The 16,081-nt window shown below is 35.2% G+C and overlaps 1 protein-coding gene across 7 annotated transcripts in view; it reads right to left on the bottom strand.

Annotated features, from left to right (window-relative positions):
• Positions 1 to 16,081, bottom strand: part of NFIB (nuclear factor I B) — a 233,137-nt gene that overhangs the window by 27,707 nt on the left and 189,349 nt on the right. For 3 of the 7 annotated variants that reach the window (XM_054689686.1, XM_054689687.1, XM_054689688.1), the window contains exons 7-8: positions 13,672 to 13,806; positions 9,567 to 9,751 (exon numbers count right to left, since the gene is read on the bottom strand). In XM_054689686.1, the coding sequence (XP_054545661.1) occupies positions 9,567 to 9,751; positions 13,672 to 13,806 (320 nt within the window). Of the gene's footprint in view, positions 1 to 2,168; positions 2,252 to 5,374; positions 5,541 to 9,566; positions 9,752 to 13,671; positions 13,807 to 16,081 lie in introns of all 7 variants that reach the window. The other 4 variants (XM_037494564.2, XM_054689684.1, XM_037494563.2 and 1 more) reach the window with 2 other exon arrangements.

Raw genomic sequence — 16,081 nt, 5'->3', positions numbered from 1 at the left:
TGTGTCTCAAAATTATAGCTTATTATGAATTTGGCATATTGGACTTCTTCAATTGAAAGAGTAGTACTAACTCATTATATTTCAGGAAAAATTATCTGTTTGATAATATTTAAAATTGAACATTACTTTTTTAGTCATGAAGCTTATAGTCTTTTAATTCAAGGATCAATATATCATACACTCCAAATACATCAACTATATCTGACTGAACAAATGATATTTATATGGTAGGTGGTCTCTGCTTCACATCGTTTATTTAAATAACAAGTGGTAGTTTTGATGAAAGCAACTGTAGTTCTGAAACTTGTGTGTGTGCATGTATAATATACATAAAACATATACTTTTTCAATTAAAACTTACTCAGAACTCTACATTAAGACTTATTTTCATGATGCTTGCTATTTTCTTTATCTATTCTAAACTATATATGAAGGGAGAAGTAACTTTTGTGAACTTTTGTGTGTGGTCTTGATTATGTGAGGCTGCAGTGTTAATCATATGCGATAAATAAAAAAAATAGAGCTGCCATAGGTTTCAGGGGAATAAATATATGAAAATGGTTATAATTTCTAAATGCATTTGGGGCTAAAGGATTTAAATAATGGAGACATGTTTCTACAAATTTAAAATTAACTGGAAATTAGAGATGTGTCATAAAGAATAATGCAAATCCCGTGACAATAATATTTCTGAAAATATGTGGAATAATTTTTAAAAATGAGTTTCTAAACCTGTAAATCCTGCATATATTTTTAAAAAACACAATGAACATACATTTGTCAAATAGAACCATATTATAGTAATTATAACACATTTATATTATAGCAATTTTAGAGGTGAAAAAAAGCAACATTCCAGAGAATTATGTTGAAAAGCCAATGGCTGGTAAAACCACTAATTATTATTTGGTATTTTCATAACTGTGTACAGATGTTTTCAGTTAGTTCTCACTCTTTTGTTTTGTTTTGTTTTGCTTTTTTTAAACCTGGCAAAATGTCAAATATCTTGAATAAGCTATCATCTTTATGAGTTCTCTGAACCCTGCATGTGGTGACCTTGTAGTCTATGTAGTCTACCACCTTGGTCTGCAACTGGGCAGGACTCGAGAATTCCACATGGAGCAGTTAAGATAGGTGCAATAAACATAAGCTAAATGGACATAGTGGACACATCCAAAATGAAAGAAACTCGCATGAGTAGCTGTAAAGACTTTCTACATATGTAAAAGTTCATACATAGGCACACACAACTTCCAAATGAAGAGCAAGCTAGATAACACCAGCTCTTATTTATTACTGCCCATTTTTTTTCCTATGTGCTATTTTGCACACTGTTAATTTCAAACTACTCAGCTATCAAAACTTGAGAGCAGCAAACATATGCACCATAAAATATCTTTAAATTCTGAAGTGCTTAGAATTACTTCTGCCACCCTATAACTATAATCGTGGGACTTCTGTATTGGTATGGTCCATGCCTTTGACTGTGGCTAATTTGTTTATAAGCCACCATTAATCCTGGCTGTATATTTTCACAGTTTGGGTAAACACTTCATTTGCATTAAATTTACAGCATTAATGAGATGTGAAATTTAAAATGCTACTTGAAACATAAATGATGTAAGAAAAAAGAACAAAAAAAGTGTTTTATCACATCTGAAATCAGTAAACCAATTTAAACCTATTAAAATAGGAATGATGTGTCGCCTGAGATTTTAGCTTCATAACTCATCTTTTTGGACTAAAATACCAAAATGAGGAGTAAAACATCTGGAAAGCATGAAAGAGCTCAAAAACACAAATTGTGTACTGCTTCTACTCTAATTGGCTTTTAAATCAGTTTTCAATTTTTGTCTTTGGAAGCAACTGACTAGTAAATTCTAGCCTATAAGATTGAGGAAAATACTCTTTGGCTGAAACACTGTTATTCATGGATGTTATCCATATATGCTAAAGATGGAAAAGGTCTTGAGCCAACTTAAGAAACCCTATTCAGAGAGGAGAGAAACAAAAGATAAATGAGAAAATATTTGGGAAAATGAAACGATCAGTTTCTTTCTCAGAAGCCCCGTGAGCCCCGGTCTGAGTCCAGATCTGAGAGGCAGCATGGAGAAAAGCACCAATGCAAAGCGTGGCTACACCATCACACCTGGGGGAAACTTGCCCACCTGTTGCTGATGTAGGAAGGATGGGTCTCTTGGGCTTAGTCCCACATATCGATTGGCTTGAGATGTGCCTGAGGCTGTGTAGGCTGATTAAGGAAGAACAAAAACAAAGATAAAAATTGTGAACTATCAGAATGAACACCCTGTCCATGTAAAAGAAACCCAGAGAAGTGGGATTTGCAACTAAAAAAAAAAAAGTGTCTCTATTTCTCTTCTTTTTTGTATGAGTGAACACTAAAGTGATATAAAAGAAGTATGAGTTGGCCTCAATTCAACTAGTTGTTCCCCTCCCCAAAAATCTACCTAGTAACACATTATCCCATGCTTTGATGTGGATGTCTCACACTCACATGCTCTGGTTCCAGATTCGCAGGAGTACCACGGACTTGTTACCTAGAAGGGGCCTTTTCTTAAAGGTATTGATATTAATTGTCCAGTAATGGAATAATCAATGACAGTCTGTGATTCTGAATGTAAAAGCAGCCTGAAAGCCTGTCAAGAAAAAGTGAAGTCCCTTTAATGATGGGACTTAATAAACAGATGTGCCTGATGATATGGGATGAAAAATGTCGTATTCAAAAAGTCTTTCTAATATTATTAACATGAAGGACAACCTATTTTTTTTTATTATATCAGTACAGAATGAATTTGATCTGTGTTTTATTTAATGTGACTAGTGACCTTAAGTTTGATATTGATGCTTTTGAAAAAAGTCTTTATTTTCCAAAATCATAAAATGTCTTTTTTTTATAATTGGTCCAGGAAGACCTTTCTTGATGTTCAATGTGATTTAAAAGTTGATGACACCTTTTAAATACTTGGTCACCTAGCAGTTTAAGTGTATGGTGAATAATACTTAAGTTAATATGGCCTCACCTTGCAAGTAACTTTCTACACAAGTGTTTTTCTGGTACAGAGTAAATTTTCCCAAAGGATGATCTCCCTGTTCCTAAAGATTTTTGCTTCTTTTCACAAGGAAAATACTACTGAATCTTCTCAGTATTAAGCAATTTCATTGTTCCATGTTGCAATGAGCTGAACTCAATTTTCAACATATTACATTTACACGTGTAAAGAAAGTTAAAATGTCTGTCTTAAGTTATCAGATTAATGAGGAATTCAGAAATTAATTTTTAAAAGACTTCTTAAAAATTAGTACTTAAATTCTGCCATGTTCATCTGAAGGGCCACAGAATTACATTCATTCAGGCTTTGTTAGGTCCGCTTTTAAAAATATTGAAGATTCTGACAATTCCTCTTTTAATTATTCCTGAATAAAGAGCCCATGTAAAACGAGCCATAAGCAGCCAGCAGCCCTTTCTCAATCTCCGGAATGAAGCACATCTAAGTGGGTGCAGAAGAGGAGGTTCATCTGCACAGAGAGGGCACCACCTCAATCCTACTCTTTCTTTTCATCCATGAGAAAAAGATTTTCTTAGTCTTTGGATTTTCCTTAATTTTATTCACTTATCCATTCAATGACTAATTTCTTATTATTTGTGATGCTTGGGAGCTGGAGCTAGAAATTTGTTTAGAGGAAAGAAAACTGACTCACTTTATTTCTTTATGAGGTTAGAAAATGGGATAATGTCGTCATTTTTGTACAATCCAGATATTTCTTTTGACCACTTTATGATTTTACTAGTCAAATCATATCTCTTTTTTGGTCAATCTGTATGTGAGTATAAAAACAATTTATTAACAGACCAATAGTACTCCTGTAAGTGAGATGTGACCATTTAGCTCTGATCTCTCCTTGTATCTCATTTCTCAATGTCACTCAGAATAGGTATCAGAAGTTTCTGAAATTTGTCTCTGATTATTTACCTGTAAATAGTCTTTTGACTTTTTACAAAAATGTTTTCTATTTATTTGCTAAATGATTGACTCTGTGTTTGCTCAAAGAAGCCAATACATGTGGTGTTTTAGTGGCTGTAATGTACCTAGCTAACCTTTGGAACAAATGAATTATTCGTCTTCCTGATGCAGATCTCATCCATATGGGCATTCAGGGAAGTGTTCGCTCGTGTAGAACCCTCTACCAACAAGCCATTTCTAAGTGTTAATGATTATTGATGGGAATTTCAAGCCTATATGGATTTATTAGTCTATGGGGCTTCATGAATCTTGAGAAAGAAATGTTGAATTCATTGTACAAAGTTGTCCATTTTTCTTACAGGTTTCCTTCCTAGTCTTTTAGAAGCCACACACACACCAAAAAGAAAAAAAAAAAAAAAAGCAAACATCTTCCCAATTACTGAGAAAGAAAGAGCCAGTGGTGCTTCCAATTGTCTGTTATTCCACATAGGAATTTCCAGAACATGGGGATTTTCTTGCCTTAGGGAAGGCAGAAGGTCTATATTTAAGATATGTGTATAACTGATAAGAAACATGCTAATCCCTGTTGGCTGGAACGTTACTCTTTCCACCTTACCAATATGTGCACACTGCTTCAGATTTGGGAAGCCAATAGTCTGGATGAAGCCAGTTAAAAATTAATCCCTTGCACACTTATGAGCATCTTATGTGAAGAAGAAAAGAATCATCTGGGTTATTGGCATGTGGTATGTAAGTTAACTGGCTACATCTCTGACATATAAAATATTATGGACATGCTAAAAAGCACAGTGCCTGATGTACCAGGATAGGCAAAATCATAAAAAAAAAAAATTACAGTTGCAGACAATGAAAGTACGGGTAGCTTACATGTACCTAAGAACTAAACTTTGAAATGTTCTCATCTATACTTAACAATGTGTGACTGTTTCTCACAATGACAACCTAGAGTAATGTAAACATGCAATTATCTTAGAGGCACTGATTCATTCTGCCTTGTATAGGGGCTTGATTTCTATAGGAATGCTCCAATAAGTAACAATTATCTAATCTCTCTTGGGTGATATAAAAACCTTTTTAAGTTATTCAGAGCATTTTCGATGTATACCTTGAGCAAGCAGGCATGGCTCATTTTTGTTATAACTGTTTATTCAAATAAATCCGCTTCTCTCTTTTCAAATATGCTGCATTGACTGATATTTGATAACAGAGAGCGTGTGAAAATCATGCTACACACATGCCTGCTTGTTCTACATAAATGAGAAATCTCCATCTGGTTGGGTAGCTGGAAAAGTTGCCGTGTTTTCCACCTTGGATCAGATATCCAATGGTGCCTCTGATGGACATTTCTCATTTCCTACAGAAATACTTACTGGTTGCTGTAGGTGAAGCTGCCTCACCTTCAGTGGATGTAGTGATGGGTTTAGTATCTGTCATGGTCAGGGTCACAGGTCGCACTGCACTGGGATGGGGAGAGGGTGCCAAGACAGGCGTGAAATGGCCAGGCACTTTCCCTACTACTTGACCACTGCTGTTAGGCTACAAAACAAAAACAGAATGCCGGGTGAAACAATCCAAAAGGCAGTCATCTTGTCCAACAACTCCACGCTGCACGCTCAGGCTAGTGGACCCTGCACGATGTAGAACTGCCACCTGAGCCCTCTCAAGGCTGAGTCAGAGAGGTCAACCGATGGTTAGTAGTAATAAGAAGCAGCAGCAATTAAAAGAAAGTCTTCATCTTTAAAGCACTTTATATAGGTTAATTCTTTTTTCACAACATCCCTGAAAGCCAGGTAGAATAGATCTTTTTTTTTTAGTAAGCCAGACAACTCAAGTGTAGACTTAAATACTCAGCCCAATGCTAAAATGGAAGTCCTTACTGAACTAGTGAGAATTAACAACCAGTGCTTCCTTCTCCACTCTTCATTTTCTACAATGAGTCAGTTTTGGCTTTCAGAACACAGTTTTCACCTAAATGATGATATCACTGACACAGGAAGACAAGATTATCTAGGAGATCAAACACATCAAACTTTATAATTTCCATCATTTACAGTCAAGCTCGTTCTTCTGCAGACAGAAATGCTGGTTCTCACTCACACAGTTATGCTCAGATACTCACATCCAACAGTTTATATTCTAGGCTCTCCACTCAACTTTTGATGATATACTAATGCAAACAGAATGAGATATAGAGTATCTAAAGTTTCAGATCCACACAATGATATAAAATGCTGAACTAGGTCTGCTCTAACATCTATAAAGAAAAGAGTTCCAAAGTAAATTAAAATGTGCTGAAGTGAAACAGAGAGCAATCAAATATGCTTTTGTTATTTGAGTTACTCTTCCATTGTTGGGTGTGGAGAGTTACACAAAACATTTATTGTTGACATTTGTGGGAACTAACTGAGAAAATCCCCTGGGTAATGATAGAAAAGATATTATTATCTGAGTTTTTAGCCCCAGGTACAAAAATAGTATCTGTGGTAGGAGATGAAATCCTAAGGGTATGCTGTTTGCAGAATCTAAAATGTATTTTTCTAGTCAAAGAATGCTATTTTTTATGACATTCATGTTGGAATTCTCCACTGCATAGTGTACACAACAATTTGCTAGCAGGATATTCTCCACAGATATTTGGTCTTTATAATCTGCACTGTTAACAGCAAAAAAAAAAAAAAAAAAAAAAAAAAAGCTATGAAGCAGAATATGTATCTAAGTAACTACATATAAATTTAAAGTAGACATTCCTTAAAGGAAAAAAGAACAGCTAACAACAAGTAAATACTGTAACTTCAACATCTGAAGTTCCTCAGAAGCCACATTATTTATTTAAAAAGAAAATGGACTTCTTGAATATCCTGACCATTCATCATGAGTAATTTTAAGTATTTAACTTCATGTCAGGAAAATTGACCAGAATTTCCCCCCTATGGAAACCTATGAGAGAGTTATACCTTTAAACTAATTTTATTTAAAATATTCCATTGAATAGCATGACTGTCTCATTCTAATCGGTGTAGCAGCAATGCAATTAATCTCCAAATTGCTGTGGGGAGGATGAGGCATCTCAGTTGCTTGACTTAACAATCAAAATTGGTGCAGAGCTGGAGGATATTGGGAAGGAAAATTGACTACAGGTGAATGAGAACTCTCTTTTCCCCCCATTGTTAGAATTAAAAAGCTGAATATCAAGCATCTTATTTTGAAATGCAAATTAATTAGTTTTGAGTTAAACATCAAAGAGGATGTAATAATTCTACAAAATAACTCCGCAGCTTTCTCTGTAAAGACCCATTTTTTCTTTCAAGGGGAAAGAGTAGTTTGTTTCTAAGGCAGACCGTCACCCTCCGGTTATTCGAACATTGCAAAAGACTGATTTATATATCTTAACTCAAAAAAAAAACCACCTCATTTTATCGTTGGTGGCACATTTGATGTTAAAAAGCATGTCTGCATACCAAGGTCACCAAAACAGATTGACAGTACCTGCTTGAGAGCATGGAAGGGAAGAGTGTCAAAAAAGACAATGCTAACCTCACCTGTTCTATGGCTTTGTCTACAAGGACTGAATCGACATGAACCAATGGACATTTCTCTCATTTAAAATTGGTAAAAATGAGAAAGAAAGACTTCCCAAGCCAATACAGATAACTTCTCTGAAACTAGGGCCAGAAGAATGGAAGGTTATTTCTTTTCGGTTTTCTACTAGTTCAAATAGTCGAAGCTACACTGTAAAGCTTCTATCTTTTATGGATGTTAATAGATAAACTTTCATGCTGATGATCTGAAAAGAAAGACCTCTTATCTGAAGATGAAGTTGAACAGTATTAGGAAAGGATTATCCTACTTACTACACTGCTGCTATTATACCAAATCCTGAGAGGGATTCTTTTTGTTTTAATTGAGATGAGAATAAGAAGCTTCTCTTAGGCTCTAGATCTTTACCTTGAAAATATGAAGAAAAACTGAGAACAATATAGGCAGATTAGCACCTAATATGCTCCCTTAACTTATAAAGAAATTGAAATATACGTAAAACAAGCACTGAATAATTAAAGAAATGCGTAACTCTAAGGGCCTGATTTTAATTTGCATAATTTTTCCCCTAACAGTGCCTAATTAAGACATCAGTTAAAAAAAAAAAATCCAATGGAACTCTAAGATTTTCCACACTGAATTAACGTTAAGGACTTTTAATGGATGTCTTAATTAGACTTTGTTATTCATGGAAATTCTACACAAATTAAAATCAGACCTTGTGCGCACTGTTCCCAGCTGAGTCTAGCAAAATGCTCTATGGAACTGAGACTTTTGAATCCATGCTCTGACAGCAAATTTTATTTCTAGACTGATACCAGTAAAAACTGATTATTGTTATAGGTCATTAAAAGTACTACACCGTTTGAATGTTTTCTTGTAAAATACAAATAGTTTAACTTCAAATTCAAGAATCAAGAATAGTGTCTTTAGTTTAACCTTATTAGTCACTAGATCTGAAAGTATAGGTGACTTTTGAGTAACCTCAATGGTGCTGGGTATGTTGTTATTCAAAACAAAACATTCAGAGAGGACCATTTTGCTTCATTTTAACAATTAAATTAAGACCAAGGGAATTTGTTTTTCACATCTTTCTTGGTAAATTCTAAATTGGTATGTCCATACACTCACTGGCATTTTAGTTATTGAATGGCACTAATGACAGAATGTTTATGAAAATCCTTCAGAGCATTAAAAGTATAAAAGAAGGAATGGACAGAAACCATGGCGGTAAAGCAGCAGAGCCAAATACCAGACCAGATCCAAATGACATTTTGGATATGATGATTGACAGATTCAGCTTTGGAAGGGTCTAGACACTGATAAAACTCTCTGCTTGATTGTGGCAAATCCTCTTATTCCAAATTGCTATAAAGTTTAGAGAGCGAGAAGAAACCACATGTTTGGGGAGTAAGAAAGACACATGAGTCACTACACTTACACAATGAATCCCTAAAACCACTGCACAAAAAAAAAAAAAAAAAAAAAAAAGCACTTCTGGTAATGTCACTCATTGTTGATGTAGTCAGGTCTGTGCAAAGAATATTCAAGTAGTCATCAAACACTGAAAATGTTTACATTACCAAAGCTTATTTTATACCTAATAGTTGGTCTATACATACAACTGTAAGTTCTTTTTTGTGTGTTTATTTTAGCTCATACCATGTTCCTGCCTGAAATAAGCACTTTGTATCTGTGTCAAACCAGGTATCTCAGAGGTGTGAACTCCAGCTCAGAGTTTTTTGTCAATGTAATTTCTGCATAAACTTTCTCTTCAGTCAATGAAAATCCAAAAACATCAAACCAAAAATATCTTCACAAATGTGCCCCTTTGGGGCAACACACTTCCTACCTGTCATTCAGCCACCTTTAAATAAAAACTTACTGAGTCACCAAGAAACTTCCTGGAGATGAATTTCACAAGGCTGATGTTCTGCCAGACATACTGTCTAAGTTTCAGGTCTTATAGTTAGACCCGTTCACTTTCCCTTACACTCTAAGCTTATTTTCGCTCTCATTTTTTACCTGGCTGGTTTGCGGACTGGATGGGTCATAAGAAGGTACATAGTTCTTCAGAGTATCCTGAGGATTCAGATGGGGAGGATATCTGATTGTTGGATGAGAAAAGTAGCTCGATGGGGCTGGAGGAAGAATAGCTTGTGTTGGAAATGGCAACGGTGAGGGTGGAGGTGGAGTTCGAGTTGAGATGACTGCAGGAGATAGAAAAGGAAAGATTGACTCGTCAGTGGTTTTCCTCACTACTCTGTTCCAATCCTAAGAACACTGTGAAACTTTAAATCAGTATCTCTTAGCTTTCTCCCCATGATTTAACCACACCCTCTTTACACAATTCATACTCAACAGCACTATGGCTAAGCACATAGACACAATCTCTATTTTAGGGAACCAACTATTTTGTTTTCTAGCTCTAGGGATGATTAAAAAAATTATCTTTAGGGCTTCCCCAGTGGCGGAGTGGTTGAGCGCAGGGCTGTGAAGCTGCCCCCAGCCTCTGCAGAGCCAGCTCAATCCTCGGCAGACGGCAAGGGTCCCACATGGCACGCAGACCTCTCCTGCCACACCCGCTGCTCCCCTCAGCAGTGTACTTCATCAGTCTGCCTGTTCTGCTCCCTGCTCTGGCTCTGGTGAATCCTCTCACCCTCCCGCACTTCTGACTGTACTCAGTGGTTGTATAAATAAATAAATCTTAAAAAAAAAAAGTTTATCTTTATAGGTTAAGTCAATAATTGACTAAACATTTTTCTAAGCAAAGTTATTTGCCATCAGAACACATTCTTTAATCAGAAAATTTTTGTTTTTTAAGTACAAAACAAGTCACAGCATTAATTAGAGGGCAGCAGACTCTCAAAGTTTCTATCAAAACTCAAAACAGAAGTATAATCCAATTTTAAATAAATATTTTCCCTGTATATTTTACTTGACGATCGGTTAGAAGGGAAGTTAATAACTAGTAGGCAATTATGTCCTAAGTAATTACCTGGCTATTGTACAAATGCTTACAAGCATTTGAACAGAGGACACTGGAACTCTTTTTTTTTTAAAATGAAAATGTTCCTTTGTAATAAAGTCTTGTAACTATCTTTCTTCCTAGTCTAACTTTTACTACATGTAGATTTAAAAAATATTATTAAGACAGAATAAAACCTGTAGGAATGTGTATTTAAACTTTCATATAGGCATAGCAGTTTACCTATAAATCTCATGTTATAAAAAGAAAAAATATACAAAACATATGCAATGTGTACAATGTTTAATTGTACTGTAACTTTTCAACACTGGTATGGCCACAACTTATTGTTTGGCTTTTGAAATGTAATTCTTAAGTTTGAAAAATGGGGTAAGTATCATTCCATGATCATTATCACTATGAAGTTGAGGGAAACAATCGCATAACTACAAATTTAGAGTACCAATTAGTATATGCAGAAGTAAGGACAAAATGTCTGTTTCTATTTATTATTTGATCCAAATCATAGGAAATTACAAATGATAAATGTTTTATGCTTTATGAGACAACTTAGCAAATAATATGAAAAAATAAATTCTTTCCATGACCTATAAATGAAAATCATCTGGAATGACTTTAGCTCCAACTTTGTAATTGTGTGAATAAAATAGAAAACTTTTAAAGGGATGTTGCTTATCTTCCTCCAAGAAAGCTTTTCCAGAGGATACAAGAAATTAAGATTGTATATAAAAGGATCACAAATTTCATTTTTAGGTCACAACTTTACTCCGGAGTGTCCAGAGTACTCAGAATCCTCTGGATTGTTATAATGCAGATTGCTGAGCCTAACCACAGACCTACTGGATGAGGACCTACAAGGGGTAAGGCACCAGACCCTGGATTTTAAACAAGTGCCTCATGTAATCTTTCTTCATACTCACATTGAGCATACTCTATCAATGGGATGTTTCACAAAACAATTATGTATTTCTTAAAACAACCCATTATTGAAATATGACTTTTATTTAAGAAATACACTTGAACGTATAACTTAAGGGAATACAAACACCTACATTAAATAGAGCATCTTTTTATCTAGTTTTCTTTTATTTTTTTTAAAGATTAATTTATTTATGCATTCAAGAGCTGGGGTACAGGCCAGAAATGTGGAGGTGAGAGGATTCACCAGAGAGAGTGGGGAGCAGAACAGGCAGACTGGGTAAAATACACTGCTGAGAGGAGCAGCGGGCGAGACAGGAGAGGTCTGCTGCTCCATGTGGGTTGCTCCCTGGCTGGGAGAATCGAACTCCTGCTGCAGAGGTTGCAGATTGCTTCATAGTATGGCGCTTAACCCCTTATGCCACCAGGGAGGCCCTTTATCTAGTTTTCAAGAGCTCTCAATCTCAGCTCAATTTAACATGAGCTTCACTCACATCTGTACACTAACCCTGGAAATACAGAGCTCCATCTTGGGTTCCAGAATAAAATCCCAACAACTACAGAGGTATAGATATTCTTTAAGTATATCAGGACCCAGTACTATACCACATCTTTAGCCTCATCTCTGGTCACTCCCTCCTGGCAGGCTATTCTCTGGCCACATGAAAGATATGTGGCTCTTTGGATGTACACCTGTGGCAGTTCCTTGCTGCCTAACTGCCACTGCATTTATACATGCTGTTTGTTCTGCTGGAAACACCCTTCTTCCTGGCCTGTTTTCCTTCTTGTGGTGTATTCAACCATCAAATTTTAGTTTAGAACACACCTCCTCCAGGCATCTAATCTTCCTCCAAGTAGCCAGGTAAAGTGCCTAGTTGATGAGTAGTCCCCTGGCTCCCCACTATACTACGAGCTCTTTAAGGACAGAAACTATCACTCATAATCAATGTAGGCACAACAGAGCCTAACACAATACACACTGAACAAATATCTGGTGAAGGACCAAGGCAGAAGGCTTATGTAGGTCTATCACGTTTTATTGTTTAAAATATACTGTTTAATTTTTCCCAAATGTTAGCAGTATGAATATTTTAATCAGGTATCATAAGAAATGAATGATCTGATTTTCAAGCTAATTTAGCCTAAGTAGTCAACATTACAAATGTATGCATAAACTGATTTTTTGGCTATCTTTGCAGCATGTACAATAAATGTAAAAATCTTATTCTATATTTGATTTGTGTATCCTCTTAACTTTATAATTTCCTTAATGATAGCAATAAAGGTCATGCACATTTTTAAGCATAGCGACAATACATATCAACATACAGTTGCAGACCAAAGATAAGGACATCATTTTAACAGATGGCATGTCCCTTTAATAAGGTTTAAAAACCAGATTCAGTTTGTTAGAGGGATAAGGAATTGCCTAACTATAAATTTAAAGTAATGAAAGTATCACTATCAACATATTTATATAAAATTTTCTCCACCTAAAATTAAGTCTCCCTAGGACTTAAAAATAACAGGTAGAAAGTATACAATATGATTTACTGTTATAGCTTATCTTTAATTTGTGGAAGATTATTTAATATTAGTTATTCCTTAAAGAGCAAATATTGGATTTTTTCCTATCCAAATTAAGATACTATATAATATCAAGTATTCAATATATCTATTAATATCAAGTATATACTATTAAGTACTTGTCCATGGGAAAGATTCAGGCAAATATTGGGTTGTTGGAAAAATCATGGTGTATTTTTTCTGTATTTCCAAGCAAAATTGAATCATGACCTTTCTAACAACCCAGTAAAATAATTGTCAAACTAAACACCTATTTTACTTTTCAGATCAATTTCATTCCCAAATAAGTAGTTAAACACTGAATTTTTTAAATAGAAAATAGTATCTATGGAAACAGTATCTACATATCGGAATATCTTTGGAAATACTCTACACTCAGCAACATACTCGAATTCCATCTTTCAAACATATAATTAGGCCAATCCTGTTAAGATAACTATGTGGCCCATATTTTCTAATTTCTTGTAATTATCATCTTTCCAATAAAGGTAATTAAAATTATATACATAGATGGTATTTATTTATGGCTTTGAAAATTTTTGTTATATTTTGTTAAGAAAAAAATTTGATCCAATTGTGACTGGGTATGGGCTCTGCAAACAAGAGGGAGGCTTCTCTATTTCTGAAATTCCTCACCACTGTGTGCAACTCCAGGTATTCCGGGATGGTGGTGCTGGGGGAAAGTGCTCAATCTTGGAGAAGAATCCTGTGGAGATGTAGAGCTGAACAATGGCTTTTCAGGCTTCTTCATAGTAGTCGGAGAAGACATATCTGCAATGGAAAAGGGAAAAACTCAAACTTTATGACTTTCTTAAACTAGAAGCTTCAATTAACAAGGGATATTTCAAGTTTTCCAATATTTTATTATTTTTGTACTCTGGCTCATGTACATAAAAGCAGTTATGTTAAAATTTTGTGATATCTGTCAGAAAAAAATCTCTACTGATACTAACCCAAAACTTCATTAAAATTATCAGAATTACTCCTATTACTAAATAAATCTTAACCTTCTGAAAAACCCATCAGTGCATTTCCTTGACCTGTTGGTTCACATCAAGAATTTTTTGTCTCTCAAGCATTTCATTCTTAGAATTATATGATTCGGAGGTTTGTCTTTTGACTCACTGTGGAAAGAGGAAAACCTGGCACAAATATGACAAACAATTTCTGGGTATGCTGGTAAGTATATCATTGATTTAACATCTTTTACGGAAAACTCATTACTTATTTAGCAAAGAAAACACATTCCTTAATTTACTCATTCTGCAAATATTTATTGGGTTCCTCTACTTGCTAGGTAAAGTAGTGAGGATGCTAGGAAAATGAAAAGTAATCGCAGCTGGGGGGACAGTCACTGTCAGTGAAAATAATAACCAAATGGTTGTCAACAGTTGAGAGGGAGGAAGTATGTTGATAGCACAGGCGTTTGCTGTGACTTCTCCATTCTTAATGTGAGGCGACAGTGACCACCTCTGCCCACTACCCCCTTATCCAGGTGGAGGAAGGTGACTGAGTGGTGCTATGTATAAAATGTGGATGAGATGACATTCCCAGAGAGATAAAATATTCTGAATAAGGAGGTCAAGGTCATGTAACATGTACATAGTATAAGTACATTGTGGAGTGATGAAGCATAGAGATGAGGCAGGAGAGTGAGCAGCTGGAAGGACCTACAAGACCAGGGGCCACATACTTCATATGTAAATATCTGGAAGCTTACCCAGATGGCAGAAAACAATCAATGGGTGAAATACGATCACATTTATTGTCTAGTGCAATCCCTCCAGAAACTACATGGAGGATGAACTAGTTGAAATGGAGACAGCAGTGATGGGGACTACTCAAGAAGACAGATTAATTAATACATTCTTTCCATAAATATTTATTGAAGGCTTAATTTATGACAGACACTTCACTGTTGTTGGGGCTACAACAGTGAACTAGATCTGGTTTCAGCCTCCATAAAACTTAAAATCAAGTGAGGTGACATGGACAACGAAAAACCAATGGCAAAACTGTATAAAAATGGCAACAGGGGGAAGTAGTCATAAATTCCCTCATTCATTCATTCTATAAGTATTTATTATTGCCAAAAGATAGATCATGAGAGCTGGAAATAAGACTGGAGGTAAAGTCAGTGAATACCTAGTTAAGCAGAATAAACTGAATTCAAATAATAACTGATATAGAGGTTACATCTTGGGTGACTGAGATATTGTACCATCCAGTTAGTTTGAATAGGGAAGCTGAGAGAAAACCAGTTGGTAGGAGAGATGGGCCCTGTTTTTAACACTTTGAGTAATACTGATTTTTATGGAGGTTGATAAATGTACAGTGAGATATTCCAAATCATATGATATAAAATTTATGTTTTCATTAGCAAAAATATCAAATATAGACACAAGTAGAAGAATAATGGATTCCCATGTACTCATCACCCTGCTTCAACAATCACCAACTCATAGCCAATCTTATTCCATCATGACTCTATCTACACTAACTCTCACTATATTATTTGAAGCAAATTCCAGGGATTCTCATAAATCACCTACCAATATTGTACTTTGTATTTCTAAAATTAAAAATTATTAAAGTTAAGTTTCTCTGAAACTTCATCAACATAAAAGTTAAATAAAAGTACATTTTAAACCCATAGCCAGGCTCACAAAGGAAAAATGGGAGAAAGCACAAATAAGATCACAAATGAAAGAGGAGAAACCATAACAGACACAGCAGAAATCAAAAGAATAATCAGAAAATACTATGAATAGTTATATGAAAATAAGTTCAACAATCTGGAAGATATGGACAAATTCCTACAACTTTACAATCACCCAAAGCTAGATAAAGAAGAAATAGAACACCTAAACAGATCAATTACGAGCAGTGAAATTGAAATGGTAAGCAAAACCCACCCCAAAACAAAAGCCCAGGACCAGATGGATTTACAAATGAATTTTACCAAACATTCAAAAATGAACTAGTGCCTATCCTTTATAAACTCTTTCAAAAAATTGACAAGGAAGGCATAATACCAAACACGTTC

The sequence above is a fragment of the Talpa occidentalis genome, unplaced genomic scaffold (assembly GCF_014898055.3).
Source record: "Talpa occidentalis isolate TD23 unplaced genomic scaffold, MPIMG_talOcc4v2.1 talOcc4.7, whole genome shotgun sequence".
NCBI lineage: Eukaryota > Metazoa > Chordata > Mammalia > Eulipotyphla > Talpidae > Talpa > Talpa occidentalis.
The sequence above is the reverse complement of the archived record's forward strand: the minus strand, read 5'-3'. Positions and strand labels throughout refer to the sequence as shown.